Source organism: Vulpes vulpes, chromosome 11 (assembly GCF_048418805.1).
Source record: "Vulpes vulpes isolate BD-2025 chromosome 11, VulVul3, whole genome shotgun sequence".
Taxonomy (NCBI): domain Eukaryota; kingdom Metazoa; phylum Chordata; class Mammalia; order Carnivora; family Canidae; genus Vulpes; species Vulpes vulpes.
In genome coordinates, this window is record NC_132790.1 from 74,575,330 (window position 1) to 74,596,635 (window position 21,306).

A 21,306-nucleotide genomic window follows, 5' to 3' on the forward strand; every position below is an offset into this window, starting at 1 on the left:
CATGTGAGTGAGAAGAGATCTTAAGAACTCAAGAAAGTGCCAAATAAGAGAACCAGCCTCACTACAATCCCCAAACACATGTCATACTCCAAAGATGTAATAATCAGATGGCACATTCGCCAAATAATCAAAACAAGGCAGTGACCAATCAACATGGCTTCTACCAATTTGGCTAGAACAGTACATATTAAATGAACACCAGGTTTACTCCAAAATGCCAATGACAGCTTTCAATAATACTTGTTGACTAAGAACTCTTCTGTCCCACATATCTCCTCTCTCCTCCAGGTTCAAACCTGGAAGAAACCGAGGCAGCCTAATGAATGGGGGTAGGGGAGGAAGGGGAGGAGGAGAATCTCAATAGTAGGGATCTTTCCTACTATAGGTTACCAAGACAGGCTGGACTTATGCTGGGAGAGGGAAGAGCTAACTTTTCAAAGAAGATGAAAACTGTGACTATATATTGCACTGGATCTTTATTGAGACTATAGTAACTGAAAGATCTTTTCATTACTTAATATTAACCCAGAATGTCACAGAACTTGACATAGATTTCATCCACGTGGGAGGAAACAACTGGTCCCTGGGGAGCTCATACGGTGACAGCTACAACTATATAATGTTTAGGTGCCAGTTCTGATGTTTTCAAAATTTGTTTTCAGCCACAGAGATTCTTCAAAGGAAAGCTGCTGCAAAGCTCAATGTGTAAAATAGGTGATCTCAGAGTTGCTCTAGTTGGGGGAGGGATGGTGTGGGGAACAAGGAAGGGCAGGTACATGCCAGGGCCCCAAGGGAGCTGAAGGGTAGCTTCAAAGCCAGCCTTGAGATAGTCCCTTCAGTAGATAAGTCCCCATCATCCCCCAACAGTTTTCTCAAACTCCTTAGTAATGCCACCTCTCTCCACCCCACTCCCATGCCTAAGCAACCACTGATTGGCCAGAAGTATGTTTACATTCAAATTAGTGTGGCATTGTTCTATAGAAAACTCTGAATCTACTGTCGTCAAACTTCTGGGCTTGTGGCATAGATCTCAAATGATCGCCACCACCAGTTGTTCATGACCCCTTAGGTAAGAACGATTTTTGGTACTTATTCTAACAAGGAAGGTAAATTCCTGGAAAATCCAGGACAATAGTGCTGGATAATAATGGTGTGTTCTTACAAAGCATGAAAATGTTTTGTGTCTCAATGTGAAGTCAAACATTAAGATCTTAATCACGTAAATGTAATGCTTTACACTTTAGTTCCAATTTTTTTTGTCTTTTTAGTAAATATAGACTACTATAGTCAAAACTGTGTCTATAAACTCCTGCATCACTATAAAGTGCATGACATTTGATAATATATTCAACTTTTCTGGGCTTCAATTTCTCTGTCCATAAAATAAGAATAAAAACAACTTGCAGTGTTGCAGAGATTAAATAAACTGATGTAGGTGAAAATATCAGACACAGCATTGGGTGTATTGTTGCTCATTAGATGTCAGATCTCTTCCTTTTTCCCTTTTCAAAGTAAAATCAGAGTAAAACTAAAAGAACATGGGTTTTGAAATTAAATGACAAATGTTAGAACCCAGCCCTCCCATGTAGTAGCTTTGGGACAAAATAAACAGCCTCTCTAGGGTCCTCTGCCTCTGTCTCTAAAGTGAGGACAATACAAATATCTAGAATAATAACAGGCCAATAAAGACTCAAGTCCTTTCCATATCAAAGTTTCTGTCATATTAAAATTAAAGATATACCAAACATTATATAAACCATTAAATATTTTTCTTAATATTTATATTAACATTCAAAATTGTGGGATAAATTTTTCCCCAAAGTCTATCAATCTACCTTAGAAGATAATATCAAAAGTAAATTACAGGAAAAAAATAAAAATAAATTAAAAAAATAAAAAAGTAAATTACAGCGGTGGTGATTAGCTGGCACATCAGTACAGCATGCAACTCTAGATCTCAGGGTCGTGAGTTCAAGCCCCACGTTGGGAGTAGAGATTACTTACAAAAAAAAAGAAAGAAAAAAATTTAAGTAAATTATATAAGAAGTCTAATTTAAGGAAATTTATATTTGGCAGCTTGGGGTAGGCTAAAAAGCCCTATTTCAAAGAGCTGTGAAAATCTTGATATGAGGTGAACATAACATAGGATGAGGCAGGGACTCCTTTGAGAGTGAAAATAGGTACTAAAGAATATAATTGTATAATATTAAAAATCATTGTTTTTTTTATATTCGACTGATTTAGTTATATTAATGAATGTATAAAATTTCTTTTTTCCAAAGCTATTTTGAAACACAGTATTTCTATAACATAATATCTATATTTTTTATTACCAGAAAGTAACATAATAATCTAAGCACAATGATCTTTTCATTATATTTTCACATACTTAAGTTTTTCACTTAGTCATATCTGTCTCCTTCACTAAGTTGCTGTTACTGTTTTAAAGACTATGTCTTTTTCTCTGTATATAGTATTATTACCTTTTTTTTTTCATAAAATTGCCTGTAATTTTCCTCAATGGTGTATTTTCTGGTTAATAAATTTGAAATTGTGGACATCTTCAATTAACTCTTCACTATAGACCATAAAAAATTATAATTGAAAAAATAGTCTGTAGTTGCTGAAATACCTTGTAGGCACATGCAAATTTTGCTAAATGGGTGATATTCTTGATTCCATTTTTCCTCAAAATTTTGCCTCATTGAGAATATCTCAATTCTATCTTCTATATTTAAAGATGTAAATATCTCAGTCTAAAAACTTCATAGGTTCTCATTTTGCCTTACTCAGAATAAATATCTTCAAAAAATATTTCTATAATACAAAAATATGTTATAAAAGGTGTTTTATGGGGCACCGGGCTGGCTCAGTCCATTAAGCATGAGACTCTTGGTTTCAGAGAAGTGAGTTCAAGACTCTTGGTGGGCACGGAACTTACTTAAATAAATCAATAAATAAAAGGTGTCTTCATGATTATTTTTGGGGTTTTGCCAAATATTGGTGCTGCAAAATCATAGTTCTTTTCGACTGCATTCAGTTTCAGTCTGAACATAAACATGTCCAATTAAAAATAGAACCTGGGGATCCCTGGGTGGCGCAGCGGTTTGGCGCCTGCCTTTGGCCCAGGGCGCAATCCTGGAGACCCGGGATCGAATCCCACGTCGGGCTCCCGGTGCATGGAGCCTGCTTCTCCCTCCGCCTGTGTCTCTGCCTCTCTCTCTCTCTCTGACTATCATAAATAAAAACAAAACAAAACAAAAAAAAAACCTTAAAAATAGAACCTGCATCAAAAGAGTCAAGTTGAAATATTCCAAAGGAAAATTAAAGAATTTCAAATATTAATCTAGTGGATAGCTTGAGTTATTGTTTTTTCCCTTTGCTTATCTAGAGATACATTTCGATGTATTTCTGTTTTTGATTTGTTTACAATAGTTGCTATACACTAAAATGAAGTTTTGTGTATGCTGTTTATTAAGTACTTTGATTAAATATTTTCTTTTTTTTTAAGATTTTATTTATTCATTTGAGAGATGAGAGAGAACGAAGGGGGTGGGGAGTGCAGAGGGAGCAGGAGAAACAGACTCCTCACCGAGCAGAGGGCCCTTTGTAGCTCAGATCCCAGGACCCTAACATCATGACCTGAGCCAAAGGCAAATGCTAAACAGACTGAGCCAGTCTCCCTGATTAAATATTTTCAAATGTTTCAAACAAAATGAAAAGAAAAAATAAAATTCCACTTAGAAAGGACTAATAACTTTTGTGGACACTTAGATTATTTACAAAGCATGAATTCAAAGACTCAGATATTTTATTTTTTAATTTGTTTTGTCTTTGTTGTAACTTTTATTTAAATTTTAGTTGTTAACATACAATGCAATATTGTGTTCCAGAATAGAATTCAGTGATTCATCACTTACATACAATACCCAGAGCTCATCAGAACAAGTGCCCTCTTTATCACGATCACTAATCTAACCCATCCCTCAGTGCCTTCCTCCATCCAAACCTTCAGTTTGTTCTCTCTCTATTAAGAGTCTCTTTTGGATTGTTTCCCTCTCCCTTTTTTTCTTTTCCCCCTTCCCATATGTTCATTTGTTTTCTTTCTTAAATTCTATATATGAGTAAAGTCATATGGTATGTCTTTCTGCGACTGACTTACCAAGTCTAGCATAGTACACTCTAGCTCCATCTAAGTCACTGCAAATAGCAAGATTTCATTCTTTTTAATGACTGAATAGTATTCCATTGTGTGTGTGTTTGTGTGTGTGTGTGTGTATATATATACTGCTTCTTTATCCATTTATCAGTAGATGGACATTTGTCTCTCTCCGTAGTTTGGCTATTGTTGATAATATTGCTATAAACATCTGGGTGAATGTACCCCTTCTAATCCGTATTTGGGTAAAAACCTACTAATCCGTATTTCGGTAAAAACTTGCAGTTGCTGGATGATAGGGTAGTTCTATTTTTTAACTTTTTGAGGAACCTCCACATTGTTCTCCAGAGTAGTTGTACGAGCCTGCATTTCCACCAGCAGTTTAAGAAGGTTCCTCTTTCTCTGCATCCTCCCCAACTGTGGTTTCTTATGTTGTTAATTTTAGCCATTCTGACAGGTATAAGACCGTATCTTCTTGTGGTTTTGATTTGTATTTGTGAGTAATGTTGAGCATCTGTTCATATGTCTGTTAGCCATCTGGATGTCTTCTTTGGAAAGTGTCTATAAAGGTCTTCTGCCCATTCCTTAATTGAATTTTTTGTTTTTTGGGTGTCAAGGTTGGTAAATTCTTTATACATTTTGGATACTAACCCTTTATCAGACACATCATTTGCAAATATCCTTCTCATTCTGTGGGCTGCCTTTTAGTTTTATTGGTTGTTTCCTACACTGTGCAGATATCATTTATCTTCATGAATTCATTTATCTTGATGAATCCTCAACAGTTCATTTTTGCTTTTGTTTCCCTTGTCTCCAGTGATGTGTCTAATACGAAGCTGCTACAGCCAAGGTCAAAAAGGTTTCTGCCTGTGTTATCCTCTAGGATTTTGATGGTTTCCTGTCTCAGATTTAGGTCTTTCACCCGTTTTGAATTTATTTTTGTGGATGATGTAAGAATGTGTTCTGGTTTCATTCTTCTGCATGTTGCTATCCAGTTTTTCCAACATCATTTGTTAAAGAGATTGTCTTTTCACCATTGTATATCCTTTCCTGCTTTGTCAAAAAATTAGTTGACCTTGTAGTTGTGGGTTCATTTCTGGGTTTTCTAATCTGTTCCATTGATCTATATGTCCGTTTTTGTGCCAGTACCATACTGTCTTGATGACTACAGCTTTGTAATGTTGCCTGAAATCCGGAATTGTGATGCCTCCAATTCTGTATTTCTTTTTCAGGAATGCTTTGGGTATTTGGGGTCTTTTGTGGTTCCATACAAATTTTAGGATTATTTGTTCTAGCTCTGTGAAAAATGCTGGTAGTATTTTGATAGAGGTTGCATTAAACATGTAGATTTTTTTTTGATAGGATAGACATTTAAGAATGTTTGTCCTTCCAATCCATGAGCATGGAATGCCTTTCCATTTCTTTGTGTCCTCTTCGATGTCTTTCATAAGTGTTCTATACTTTTCAGAGAATAGACCTTTTGCCTCTTTAGTTGTGTTTATTCCTAGGTATTTTTATTGTTTTGGTACAATTGCAAATAGAATCAATTCCTTGATTGTTTTTTTCTGCTGCTCCATTATTGGTGTATAGAAATGCAAAGATTTCTGCATGTTGGTTTTATATTTTGTGTCTTTGCCAAGTTTATGTATCAGTTCTAGTAATTTTTTGGTGGAGTCTTAAATATGCCTTACACCCAAAAGAGCTAAAAAGGGAACAGCAAAGAAAGCCTAAAGCCAACAGAAGAAAGGAAACAATAAATATTAGAGCAGACGTAAATGATATAGAAACAAACAAATAAAAAAGTAGAACAGATCAATAAAACTAAGAGTGGGTTCTTCAAAAGAATTAATAAAATTGATAAGCCCCTAGCCAGACTTATAAAAAAGAAAAAAGGACTCAAATAGATAAAATCATGAATGAAAGAGTAAAGATCATACCAACACCACAGAAATAGAAACCATTACGAAAGAATACTATCAAAAACTATATGCCAGCAAATTGGGCAATCTGGAAGAAATGGACAAATTCCTCGAAATTCACAAATGACCAAAACTGAAACAGGAAGACACAGAAAATTGGAACAGACCCATAACAAGCAAAGAAATTGAATCAGTAATCAACCCAACCAACAAAAGCTCTGGGCCAGATGGCTTCCCAGGGAAATTCTATCAGACATTTAAATAAGAGTTAATACCTATTCTTCTCAAATTGTTCCAAAAAAAAAAAGGAAAGAAAACTTCTGAACTCATTCTATGATGCCAGCATTACCTTGCTTCCAAAACCAAAGACCTCACTAAAAAGGAGAATTACAGGCAAATATCCCTGATGAACATGGATGCAAAAATTCTCAACAAGATACTAGCAAATTGAATCCAATGGTACATTAAAGGAATTCTTCACCATGATCAAGTGGGATTTATTCCTGGGCTGCAGGAGTGACTCAATATTCACAAATCAGTGTAATACACCACATTAATAAAAGGATAAGAATCATGTGATCCTCTAAAAAGTTGCAGAAAAGAATTTGACAAAATATAGCATCCATTCTTGGTAAAAAATCCTCACCAAGATAGATGGAACATACATCAACATATATGAAAGACCCACAGCTAATATTATCCTTCATGGTGAACAACTGAGAGCCTTTCCCCTATAGTCAGGAATAAGACAGGTATGTCTATTCTCACCATTACTATTTAACACAGCACTGGAAGTCTTAGCTTCAGCAATTAGACAACCAAAAGATATAAAAGGCATCCAAATTGGCAAGGAAGAAGTCAAACTTCCACTACAAGCAGATGACATGATGTTCTATGTAGAAAACCTGAAAGATTCCACCAAAGACTCATATATTTTAAGATTCTAAATGATGGAGCCAGTAAAAAAAGTAAACCATGCACTGACATGACAAATATTTTTCTGCATTTAACAACATATATCATGTAGTGTAACTACTATAACTAATTTCTCATATATAAAAATATTTGGCAGTTTTGACCACTATAGCTTCTTAGTAATTGATAGATTATCATTGTTTTTTGACACAAAAATGAATCAAATGTACAGCACCACCAAATCCAAGCACATTTCTGCTTCATACATTTTTTAAGTTCAATAAACACTGTGTTTACTGTGATATTATGCTTTACTAAAATTTACATTTCTCTTGTCACCACTGAGTAACTTTATTGTTAATGGTCCACTTCACTGAATTTACAATGACATTTATAATAATGTATGTTCACCTTCTATAGAATAAACTTTGAAAAGCTTTACTTGCATCCATAAATTAGATACAAAACTCAAGCATTATTAAAATTAACTGCTTTTCCATCAAAAACTCTGATGGGGGTGCCTGGGTGGCTCAGTCAGTTGAGCATCTGCCTTCAACTCAGGTCATGATCCCAGAGTCCTGGTCCTGGGATCAAGCCTGCATAGGGCTCCCTCCCTGCTCAGTGGGAGTCTGCTTCTCCCACTCCCTCTGCTTCTCCCTCTGTCTATGTCTCTGCCTCTCTCTCTGTGTCTCTCTTGAATAAATAAATAAAATCTTAAAAAAAAAGAAAAGAAATGGGAACTCAATATTTCATCAAACACATTTTTCATTTTTGTGAGGTCACTGATGGCAGAAAAGTTTCACTGCAAAAAACTTTTAAAAATGCCAAAAATAGCTACATTCTACTTAAATTTCATTGTATACCTAAATGATAATTTCCTGTGCTTCCTACCAACTTCACTAACCTGGGCCCTGGCAACTCCATGCATCTCACAGGCCTTGGTGCTGCTGGTTAGTATACAATGCACATGTTGTCCTAGGAAAGGACGTGTGTGTGTGTTTATATACATATATAATCTGTATATACACATTATTATTAAATATTTTGCATCTGGAAAGCATTGGCATAAAAGATATGCATTGTTGGAGTTTTTCAGACTTAAATACACATTAAAATAAAACCCATCTTCCCTACACAGATTCCTGAGACATTAGACAAGACTATAGTCAAAACCTTTAAGTACCAACTGGAGATCTACCAACCCATTTTGACTTATTTTAATGCAATGATTAATAATGATACTACATTAAAAATGAAAATTTTGGTGCAAGTGCTAAACTAAATGGGACTACATTAATAGGCAGAAATATGGATGTGTGGGTACTCCACCAAAATTCAGTAATACATATACAAAAAGAGAAAATTAATGTCAGTATTATAAACACGTGCATACATATACATGTATGTTTGTGGGTTTATGTGTGTGTGTTTCCAGTGTAAAAATTCTAATTAAACACTAACAAGTAAAACCCAGTAACATGAATAAGTAACTTTTATTAAAAGAATGCAAGGATGGTTCAATTGAATTTATTATATTAATTGATTCAATAAGAAACCTAGAATTGTTTAGACAGATGATGAAAAGCCAATTTATAAAATTGCTCGATGAAATAGGAACATATAACAAAGTCTCTTAATAAAGTGGAAATATATAAGAAAATATCTATCCCTCAAACTAAAGCCAGAAAAATGCTTACTAGAAAGACATTAAAATAATTTCCATTGAAAGTCAGGAATAAGAAGGATTTTCTTTACCATTACCATTTTTATTTATATATTTATTTTAATATTTTATTTATTTATTCATGAGCGACAGAGAGAGAGAGAATGGCAGAGACACAGGCCGAGGGAGAAGCAGGCTCCATGTAGGGAGCCTGATGTGGGACTCGATTCGGGGACTCCAGGATCATGCCCTGGGCCAAAGGCGGCGCTAAACCACTGAGCCACCTGGGCTGCCCACCATTATCATTTTTAAATAGTATTTATAATGTTTATAATACTAACCAAAAGTCAATTAGATAACAGAAAAAAATTAAGGGGACAATATGTAAGAGTTACAAAAGCTGGAAACAAGAAAAATTTTTATTAGTTGAAGATAGTATTATTTCTTAGTTGAAAACCCCAAGAAACCAACTGAAAATTATTGCAAGGGATAGTAAAAACTCAGCAAGCTGGCTGGTTAAAAAAAATAATAACACATAGGAATCAATAGCCTTCAAATAAACAAACATAACTAAATTAGAAAAACAAAATGGTGGAACAAAAGACTCCACATAGAAACTACAAAGATTAAATAACTAGGAACAAAATAAACAAGAAATGTGCAAGAACTTTACGGAGAACCCCCTAAAAAGATATAAATGATAGAAACACATAACAAGTTCTTAGATATAAATTTTCAACATCATAAAAATGTCATGTTTCATACAGATTCCATTAAAAATACCAACAAGATTGTTTTTAGCTAGATAATCTGGTTCTTAAATTCATAGGGACTTCAAGTAAGTATGATTAGCCAACTAAAACTTTTCTGGAAAAAAATAGTGAAATAAAATCCTTAACATATTGTAAAATTCCTATAATTAAAACTATGACACTAATATAAAGAAAGAGATGAATATAGTAGGATTGAAAGTCATAAGATAAAAAAAAGATAAAAAAAGAAAGTCATGGGATCCCTGGGTGGCGCAGCGGTTTGGCGCCGGCCTTTGGCCCAGGGCGCGATCCTGGAGACCCCGGATCGGGTCCCACATCAGGCTCCTGGTGCATGGAGCCTGCCTTCTCCCTCTGCCTGTGTCTCTGCCCCTCTCTCTCTCTCTCTCTGTGACTATCATAAATAAATAAAAATTAAAAAAAAAAAAAAGAAAGTCATAAGATAGAAAAATTACATATAGAATGATAAAATATTATAAATATACATATAGGAGTGCAGAAGAGAACATGATAAACTAGACAGAAAATATGCATAGAAATAAGCATAGTACAGATGAGTTACTAAACAATCATGTTAGGAAAATGGATAGGCATCTAGAAAGAATAAATTTTGATCCCTACATCATATATATTCAATAGATTAAATTGCAGAACTTAGAATGGAGGAGAACAAATTTGAATATATAAAATGAAACTATGGTAAAGCACATAGGATATATCTTAAAAACAAGTTTAATATAGAAAATATCTCTCTAAGTATGACATAAAAAACACAATAAGGAAAACTGATTAATTCATCTACGTAAAAATCAAAAGACCAACCAAAATTGGAAACAAAAACATATACAATTCACATCACTTATAAAATATTCATTTTGTTACTATGTAAAAAACTCACAGGTGTCAAAAAGAGAATACCAGTAATCCAATCAATAAAGGGCAATGAATATGGACAAATAATGCCCAAGAAAGGAAACTCAAGTAGACTTTAATTAAATGTTGAACTTCACTTACAGAAAACAAAGGTACATTCAAAATTATAATAGGAAGCCATTTTTAATCTTAAATTGAAAAGTAATTTAAGTAAAAGGATAAAAAATGAATACGCTGAAATGTTATGCAAACATTAATATTAATACTATTAATGCTATCTTTCAAATAATTTTATAACTTTTGGTTTGTTTGAACCAAAAATACACTATAAGATATAGAGCACTATACAGATGGACAAGAGCCCTCAGTGATTATTACTTCTGTATCTTAAAACCTGAATCCACATATTGTTTGAGAGAGGGTAGCAAGCTTATTTTCAGATGATGGAACTATAACTTAACCAAAGATGTACCACATTAATACAATACAAAACCTGCAGTGCCAAGACATGCATTCTTTTCACCATTTATGGAATCATAGGTGTGAAGGTCAAAAATACACCCACTTTTAACTTCATTATTCTTTTCATTGAAGAAATAACTAGAACACCACAATTAAGGACAACTCTACTTGTCAAACTGGGTGTTTGCTATTTTGATAACCTGTGAACTTCTTATGTGGATCCTTTTTTCTAGAAAATCAAACAGAACATGGAAAGATTGGTAAGTGCCCTGGTCTGAGTTCCTTCTAGTTCAATAACTAGAATGAGAAACTCATTTGGACAGACAGGTACAATAAGGAAGCCTATCTAAAAGACATAAGAGAACAAAAAAAAAAAATGAAAAAAAAGAAAAGAAATGAATTTAGATTATACTTGCAAGTTGGAGAGCGAGGTACTTGTATTTCTTCCTGTAAATTCATTGTGGAGAAAAGGTAAATGATCTCTGTTAAAAGATGTCAACAGTACCTGACACTGGAGAATATATTTCTCCCAATAAAAGGAGACTCAAAATAGGTAGAAGAATTTCTTCCGTAAGACACTAACAAGGTAAAAACACAAAATGATGTCACTATAATAGATAAGAGAATTAGAATATCTTCTATAGAGAGATTAGGCTGACAATAAAAGAATCACAAGTTCTAAAATCAGCAAATTCTAAGCACCAAAATCTCAAAGAAAAAGGATTTCTTTATTAAAAAAAAAAATGGACAGTAGATTTTCTTTGATGAGCAAAACTGCTCTGTACAGTGAATGCGTTAAGTAGTTCCAGATATGAGTCTTAAATACCAATCTAAAAACATTCTTTAAGTGACAAGTACTTAAACCATAATATATCAAAAGGGGAAGAAAAAAACAGCACATAGACTAGAAGGGGCTAAAAACTTTAAAGCAGAAATGCCTTTTGGCAAGAATTAGAAACTAGAAATGATACCACAGATTGCCCTAGTTTGTTTATACTTGCTATAAAAAAAAAAACACATTTTAAAGGCAGTGTGATATAGTAGAAAAATCACAGGCTATAGTAGAAAAATCACAGGCTAGTGTGATAACACAGAAAAATGCTGAGCTTGAGTTTTGTCATCTGTAACAAAAAGGGGGGCTGCCTTCCCCCTTGCTGGGCTGTTGGGTTGTGGCAGGAACAAATAAAGCACCAGCATAGTATACAGAGTGTATGTAGACCTGCCCAACATGGTAGTCACTATTATCATTAAACTTTAATAAAGAAAATTAGCACTTGAACCATGTGAAAATGAGAGGCTAGAAGCTAGTCTAGAATTATGTTTCAAAACTAAAGTTAAACAACATAATACTGAATATAAGGAAAATCAGCACCAAAGGGAAATAATTACTCTGCAAATCTAGCCTTCAAGGAGTTTGCAATTCTTTTACACCAAGAATCATTTATTGAGCCATAACTTTGTTCCAAAGGTAAGCCTGAGCAAGGGGGATACAAACGAATAAAGACAAAAGAATAAAGTCAAAACTTGAAGGAATGGAGTGCTGGAATATGAAAGCATAGAATCAGAACACCTGTGAGAAGCAGGCCAGGTAATGTGGAAACAGGGAACAAATGCCACTTAATTCAACTTGAAGCCTCATAGAAAGAGCTTAGATACAAGGTAACCCCAGGATGGGTCTTGAAGAAAATGGATCTTGCTCTTCAAGTGACTGGCCAAGGCACAAAGACATCAATGAACAAGGGATTCAGGGTGAGTAGGTCTGCAGCCTGGGAGACAAAGGTTTGAAAAGATTCTGCAGCATCATCTTGGGGTCATTTGACACTAAGGACTTTGGACAGTCTCCAAGAGGTAGCAAGGAGCTGATAGATGGCTTTAAATAGGAGGGTTAAATGATTAAATCATAGTGCTTTTATTGGAAGTCACTCTGGGGACAGTGTAGGCTGAAGGGTAGGGAGTAAGCAGGATATGGGCCTATCGCCAGAGAAATCCAGTTAGAGTAATGTTACAACTGTGTAGATAAAAAACCAGAGGATCCAAACTAAAGAAGAAGCAATGAGAAGGAGGTAAGGAGCCAGATTAGGGGATTTCTAAAGGAAAATCTCAAAGACTTGATAACCAATTACATGTGTGGACAGTTGAGGGCAACTCAGATTTCTAGCTTGGAGAAATGGATGGGTGGTGATGCCAATAACGGAGCCAGAAAACATAAGAAGACAAATAGGTTTCATAGGCCAGGAAAGATTATTAGTTCATTTGGGGACATGTGAGTTTTGAAAGGTTTAAGGGAGATAGATAGCTGCATTAACAGCTATGAAGGAAAACCAAAATATATCTTCCAGGGAATGCATAAGCCAAGAACTGTATTTGACTGTTTAAATTACTGAGAAAGCTCTTCAACTGCTCCAGTTGCTAAATATGAACTATGTCATAGGTAAAGTTGAAGTCTCATCTTTTTTGTTTGTAGGCTCTACTAAACCAAAATGGATTTAAAACTTAGTATTTAGACTATCTCAGCAAATATACATTGTCAGATTGAACTCTACTATCTCCGCAGCGGTTGCAATTCTGTACCTTTTACTGTTGGCACTTCTCCAATTGACTTCACTAGGACTGAATGCTAGCACACCCTCAATTCTTTTTCTTCTCCACAGGCACAATTTTATAGTATAACACAACCCTGGAGGAGAAGAGTACTCAGCTATGTGGTGAGAAATCAATCTCTCTCTTTCCCAAGAGATAAAAGTTAAGCTCCCTGGGCAAAGCAGACATTTGTAAAAACATGAAAAACACATCAATCCACTGAATTCTCTGGGACCCTTGTCAAAGTGTAAAAGCATTTTTAGAAGAGATAGTAAGAAGAAACTTCTTAGGTTTCAAGGTAGATGTTTCTCCTACATTATGCATCAGCCTGTGGAATATGGAAAGGTTGAGAGTTTTTACACCAGGCATAGATGGCACCGTACTATCGTACCAAGATATGAATCTATTACTTTCAACGGCTTACTAAGACAAAGTACTCTGACTTAGAGACGTCCCATGTCTGGCCTAATTTACTTTCCATTCTCCTCTTGCCTCTACCTTTTGCCACTCACATCCTCTAAGATACTCAAAGACACCCCTTCCCCTTTTTAGCTTCAATGACCCTGCTACACAAATTAGCAAACAGAATATTGTCTTTGTTCTTATTATATTTGAGCCAATAATTCCTCCCCAGAAGCCATTCTTTATATAAAACCCTGCCAGATCATTCACCCACAGAAATTATTCCTTTTTCTTCCAGATGTGCACAGCCCTTTGCCTATATCTCCTGAATATTCTTATCCATTTCCAACCTATCCTACAATACTTTTTGCATACATTTATCATCTTCTTTGAGAGGAGGACAAGCCTGGTTTACTCCAAAGATCCTAGCATAGTGGCTGTGTATATAGTCAGTGTTGCTTAAATATTGTTGAAGAAATGATTGATTGATTATTGAGACTAAAGTAAAGATTTCATCAGAATGACTGTATCATTCTAGAAATATGTTAGATCTAGGATATCCCAGAAATGGGTAACTCAGGACCTTCAATGTGTTTCTCATGCCAGAAGAGGTTCATGCCATGGCCTTTGGTCTGGGGTGATACTAAAAGCCAGAACCTAAGAAAAATATATAATGATCATAACTTCCATTTTTAACATATTGGCTATCAATTTTCCTCTATATAATGATGTCAGAACAAAATTATATGATATTTTAAAGACTATATCATAAAAATTTTCTTATTATTTGTCTATTTCACTCATCAAAAGAAATGTATGTCTGATAAAGACATAAATCCAATTCTTATAATCAAATGCTTTGTTCATTGCATGGAAGTTATGAGAACTGCTGTGGTAAATCCTTTGCAGAGTAAAGAATTCATCTACAACATCAAAGCATGAGAATAAATAATTCCCTCCTCGCCCTTCTTTCTTCTCTCCTCTCTCTCCTTTTCCCTCTCTCTTTTTTCTTTCTAATTTTCAGTAAATCTAGAATAAATTTAAATAAAGAACATTATTTAGTTGAACATAAGCCAACTTCAATGCAAGAATACATAGATTCTTAAATCTGAGACATGGCTAGAGGCATGAGAAAGACATGGAAAACATATTTTTTTCAAAGTAGTTCACTTAGTTTGCCAAGAAATAGGCCTTAATTAGTAAGGGAGAAATACCCCAGTCCCCTTAGAGTGCAGTGCCCTGCTTTGGCTATAATTCTTTGCAGATGCCACATTCTTAGATTGTCTCTCCATCCAGTACAGGTTAAGAGAACCAAGTACACAGACTAACAGGTCCCATTTCTTATCCATAAAGAGGGAGCCCCCTGTTAAGGGACTAGATTAATATCCTGAAACAATCCAAAATTTCCCACATCACTTCTAGATCAGAGAATGAGGAGTATGACAGGACAGCTGACTAAAATGAACTAGACTAGTTTTACTCCTGTGCCACCGCCAGATAGTGAGCAAAACCCTCCCTCTAGTAGGCTGGAATTCACTAAGATTCCTGATGTAAACTCCACAGGGTTTCATGCATATAGAACTGCAGAGTTCACTTAATAAATCTACTTTTTAGAACAAATGTCAGAACATTGGATTTTGTATGATAATACAATGGTGGAGAGCATCTGTAGTAGACAGTTTCAAAATGGCCCTCACAATTCCCAACTCCTTGTATATACACCTTGTCTCATCCCTTTCTCTTGAGTGTGAGCAGAACAGATGATTTTAGATGTGATTAAGATCCATAATCAGTTGACTGTGAGTTAATCAAAACGGAGATTATCCTAGGTAAGCCTGACTTAGGGAAATTCTTAAAAGAGAGACTTTCCTGCTGCTCTAGAAGAAGCAAACTGCATGGTTGTAAGAGGCCCTATAGGAGAGGACATGTGGCATCAACCTGAGGGCAGCTGCTGGTTGCTGAGAAAAGTCTCTGGCTGATAGTTAGCAAGACAACAGAGACCTCAATCATAAAACCGAAAGGAATTAAATTCTGCTAACAACGACATGATCTTAGAGGAGGGCCTCAAGCCTCTGCAAAGACCATAGCCCCAGCTGAGGACTTGTTCGCAGCCTTGTGAGACCCTGAGCAGAAGACCCACCTGATCCTTGCCTAGATGTCTGGCCTACAGAAAATGTGAATTACTAAGCCACTAAGTTTGTGGCAATTTACCACACAGGAAAAGAAAACTAATAAAGAACTATCTCTTTAAACATAAAGAATAAGAATAAAAGAGACTACAAGTAGCACATAAAAAAATTTTTAAGAGTCTTTATAAACTTCTGTTTGGGGAGAGATATCTCTAGAATTCTAGCTATTTCCTTGAATGTTTTCATGTAATAGCCTTTTATAGACAGACTCGTACATAATGGAGCTTATTCTTTTTTATTGGCTAAATGCCTTTGCTGGTATTCTCCAAACTACAGCCCAGCAAAGACTTAGGAAGATCTCCACTGTCCTACCTTATTCTTCCACCTTCCTGCAGCATTGGATTCATTACCCTTCTCTCTATGATTATAAAGTTAAGAGCTCTATGTTCCGTGATGAAAGCACAAAAGGAAAGATGGAAAAAAAGAAGAAAGGAAATATGAAAAGAAAAACCATTGCAGTTACCTCTGTAAAGGAAGTATTTCAATTTTAACAAATTTCCTTGGATCATTTTAAACAGGCTATACAGAAGTACATAAAGTACATGCAAATATGAATGAGTTTCTAAACTATTGTTATCCTGAATACTTTGACTAGAATGTCCTTGATAGAGTCACTGGGCTACAAACTTCCTTTAAAGTTTAAATCTTGTTTCACTAACCCCAAAGGAGAAGTATTCTGGCTAAATTTTGATATGACTAGAATATGTAGGCAAATTTACAGCTATGAAAACGCAGGCTAATATACCATTATGTTTGAAAATGGACACTTGCCTCTGAAAGTTTTATATCCTCAAAAAAAATGTGTTTTGCTCAAAAGGTACTCCATGACAAATATCTGTACTAAAAACTATTTTTAACATATGTACTTATGTCTTCTCTACTACTTTCTCTTTGCAAGATTAATATTCATGTGCTTAATGCAAGAAGTCCACTCATAGAAGATTTTTTTAAATACATCAAATATATTTAAAGAAAAACCATGTAGGAAAAACGAATTAGATCCAGGTTATGATGTTAAAACTTAGTGTGTGTGTGTGTGTGTGTGTGTGTCTGTCTGTCTGTCTGTCTGTCTATCTGCCTGTCTGTTTTAGAGTGTTTCCGGTGAGAAGTGTGGCTACATGTAATGAGTCAAAAAAATTCATTGGCATTACTTTTTTGTCCTAAATAGTGTATATGTAGTCAATGTTTGCAAGGTTCTTAGTTTTTCTCAGTCTCACTGCACTTCAATTAAACACAAACCAGGAGAACATAATTCAAAAGTACATGTATTTTAGGGTAGTTTTACCATTAAAAGATTCATATTTTCCAATAGTTTTTAAAAATTATATTGGATATGAGAAAAATATTTTTCCAATTAATGGTCCACAATTGTCTTTCAATCTTGACAAAGAGCTCACTTAAATATCAAAAGGAAGAAATAACTATTATATAAACAATAAGGTGTCACCAGGTGATAAAATATATTATTAACTTCTTTTATGTTGCCCTGTGATAATGTTTCAACTAATAAATTAGTAAGACTGTGTTATGAGCTTTTATTATTGTATACTTACTTTTTTCCTGGGAGAAACTTTAAATGTTTTAGGTTTTATTATTTTCCATTACAATATTAAGTCAGTAAGGCTAATAATAATACTGCATGGTGGTTAAGTTAACAAGGTGGTTTGCCAGGGTTACTGTTTATTCTCTTCATTTTTTTCATCAGGGTTATGCAATATAAAATAAAATAAGAAACTAAGATGACTATAAAGTGTACCTAACAAGTAAACCAATGTACCAAGTAAACATATTACATTTTGAGTATAATAACATCATTCACTTTCTGTAGAATTTTTATTTAGGTAGGTTGAAGTTTGGTGAATTTGAAACTTGGCAAATAGTTTTGTCTTGCACAAGGAATTAATACTATAAAAAATTAAGAGAAAGAAGGATGACCATAGGAAGAGTTTCAGGGAATGAAGTATACTTAAAATTTTGTCAATACAGAAAAGATAGCACAATAAGATAAAATACTTAGCCAGGGAAATGGTATGCCCATGATTCTAGATACAGCAAAATTTGAGGCTAAAAAAGTATTCTTTTAAATTTCAGATTATTCAAGTCATTCTACAATTCAAAAGAGAAGTAAATGAGAAAAATACAATCTTTTTCCCTGGAGTGGGGTTTGTTGGGATGAAGGGTATTCATTAGATGTAAAAAGAAAAAAGTCCTGCCAAAGTAAACCTTCATGTTACTCCTCATTTTGAAATTTGTTTCACTGATTTCATACAAAGTGGTTCCCTACAGGAATCCCCCAAGTCCCAACCAAGCACAGACCAAGCATGTTCTCCAACAGTTTTAAGGTTTAGGTTTTGGTTTTGGATTTTGGTTTTGTTTTCTAAATGCTGGTAGGTAATGATGGTCTTCCCAAATAAGAATTTAAAATTTCTAATCATCCATTTTAATTAACATTAATGTTTAGCTTTTTTAAAAAAGGAGCTATTCACTAGTACACCCATCTACATGCGCTCCAGTCATCAAATGTTAGAGTGACAGAAAGAGGCAAAGGTATCTCGTACTGATGATCTAAAGCCCCTCTCATTATAACTGATATCTAAATATATTGCTGCAGTAATTCTCAGGGCTATGCTGGGATGATTCACTACACTATGCACTCCATTCAACTTTAAATGACAATGAGATAAGCAACTACCATTTACCAGTAACCTCGTTTTTAAATAAATGCTTTTGGGATCCATGTTGAGAGCCTTTGGGGCTTAAATTTGCAACTTCAAGAAGAAACAGACAAACCAAACTAATCAGCTCCTAAGGTAACAATTAATAGTACCCACGTTCACACACGGTTAAAGAGAGCAAGGGTGATTCTGTATGCTGTTTGGGTGGTGAAGGTAATGGCAGTGGCAGGGGCTATAAGTTTTATTACAGTATTTTCTCTTATTATCCAAAGAAGACACATTGGGCTGCACTTCACCAATACTGTCTGACACATGTAGAATATAAAAGGGAAGAGAACGACTAAAGCCAAGAATTAAAAACACTGTAAGAATAGCCACACCTTTTGCCCTGAGTAGGGTGGATATCAAAAGTAAAAAATGAACAAAATCAGGTAAATTATTCGTCTCCCTCCCATGTAAACTTTTCCAACTATTCCTAAAGCACAAAGTCCAGGACTTTCTTCTCACCATAATGGGAATGTGTATATAGACTACTGGAGTGGAAATAGAATTAGAGGTGATCGCTCATGCCAGTTCCATGAAACACACCATCATAGTAAAAAAACAATGATACTTGAACCACAGAAGAGCCTCTAGAATAAAGGAGTTTCTATGAGTTTTGAGACAGAAAAAGGAAAGAACACACAGAAGCAACATAAGCTATGAGGAAGGTGAGGATATTCATACTGAAACCAACTAAGAGCATTTTTAGGGGTGAGAGTACAGACTCCTAAGCCTGTTGGGAAGACCAACAGGCTCAATAAAGAGAGCTCCAGAAGCCTGGGAAGGAACGGGGACCTGACCGTGGTCCTGAAAGAGGACAACTTGCAGGTGATTCCAAACATCTCCAAACGTCCACAGGACACTAACTATATCCTTGTTTTCAACTATAGCTGAAACAAGCTAAACGTCTAATAATACTCATCCTCAAAAAAAAAAAAAAATACGTCGAAACTTTCTCATACGATCAGCCTTTATAATGCCCAGCTCATCCCTCCCCAACAGTGCATCCTAGAGTGAGGATAATCTCAGGACTGAGAGGTTCGCTCTTCTAGCTTAAAGGCAGGAATCAAGATTCTGACAAACTCATAACGCTTAGAATTCTACAGAAAGCTTACAGTTGGCAATCCTGATTCTAGTTTGCGTGTCCCAAACTCTTATGGGAGCCCATGCCTATCCGAAAGACCTCAAGGAATGATGCTCCATGGAAGCCTAACATTTCAAACTCACCCTATAATCGAGACCGCCTTGAAACTCTAGGAAGATAAGGTGGAAATTCACTAACATGGACATTCCCGCTCTCACCTCTTTAATTTTTCAAAAATTTTCAAAAAAAAAACAAAAAACAAAACAGTCCCATAAAGAAGTGCCCGATCCAGGTCCCACACTGAACACGGGCGTCGGTCTTCCTTCAGCTGCTCGCTGGCTCCCACAAACCCAGGAAGTCAAGGGGACCAACTACACCAATCCAAAGTGTTCATGCTACACCGAACCATGGGTGGAAGGAAAGACGCCTTTGCAAAAACCGAAAGAATTTCACTCCGCCGGTGCAAAAAAAAAAAGAAGGTGGGAGAGAAAGTAATTTATACGCGAAAAAGCATTCTCGGAAAATAGCACACAACTCGTCGGAGTGCAAGACTTACGTGTTCCGTCAAAACGGGTGGCGATGGTGTCGAGGAAGGTGTTCTGGGGCGCCAGTAATCCTTTCATAACCGGCATTTTTCCAGCGCGGTGTGAAATTCTCCATCAAAGTTTGTCCAGAAGGATGGTTCAAGAGGAGGGCGCCACGAAGGGAGCAGCGGAGCGTGCTGACGGCAGCGGAGGGCAACCCGGCGCGGCGCTGGGGCCCACCCGGGGGGAGGATGGAAGCGGAGAGGGAGCGCGCTCCAGCCAACGCCGCCCCGGCCGGAGCCTCCCGCGAGCGCTCCCAGCCCGCCCCGCACCTCCAGGCGCAGCCCGGCGCAGGCTCCCTCTCCCGCCCCCTCCACCTCCGCCAGCCGCCGAAGCCCCCCCGCCGCCCCTCCGCCCGCCGAGTGCAGCCTCGCACCCCCCGCCCCGCCCGCCCGCCCGCCCGCCCGGGAAGAGCCCGCCGAGGCCCCTGACCTCAGGCGCTGGGGTCGCGGGGGACGGCGCTCGCTGCAGGGCGAGGCCGGGTGGCGCCCAACCTCGCGGTTTCCGAGGGGCGCGGGGAAACGCGCGCGAGCACGACTCCCACCCCCCAGGAGCCAGTGAACAAAGACCCCTTTGTTCCCGCTCCGTCCCTCTCCCGGGGAGACCGGAGTCCCGTGGGTGTGGTACTGGAGAAGGGGAGGAGACAGGTCGGGGCAGGTACCCGGGAGCTTGGGAGGGGGCAGCCCCCCCGGGGTGTCCGAGCGGACCGAGGGGGCAGGTGGCCCCCTTCCGGCACACCTGCCGCTGCGAGCGCCCGAGACTGGAGCCCGGCAGCTTCGAGTTAGCCGCGCGGCCCCCTCCCCAGTGACCCGGGTCTCTCAGCCTGAAAACTAGTCCGGAGCTCCTGGGTTTTTCCACCTCTCCTCCCCGGGTTCAAAAGCGGGTATTTCGGGCCCGCTCTCCAAATTGCCCGTGGCCTTCCCAAGCCGTTCTAAACTAAAGGAAAACAATAAGAGGTTTGTTTTGGGGGGGCGGGGGGTGGGGGGTTG

General features: G+C 36.9%; 1 protein-coding gene across 4 annotated transcripts in view; it reads right to left on the reverse strand.

Annotated features, from left to right (window-relative positions):
* KCNH8 (potassium voltage-gated channel subfamily H member 8) overlaps positions 1–20,597 on the reverse strand; it is a 400,632-nt gene extending 380,035 nt beyond the window's left edge. For all 4 annotated transcript variants that reach the window (XM_072726752.1, XM_072726751.1, XM_026006436.2 and 1 more), the window contains exon 1: positions 20,290–20,597. In XM_072726752.1, the coding sequence (XP_072582853.1) occupies positions 20,290–20,365 (76 nt within the window). In that variant the 5' untranslated portion in view covers positions 20,366–20,597. The remainder of the gene's footprint in view (positions 1–20,289) is intronic.
* Between the last annotated feature and the right edge of the window lie 709 nt (positions 20,598–21,306).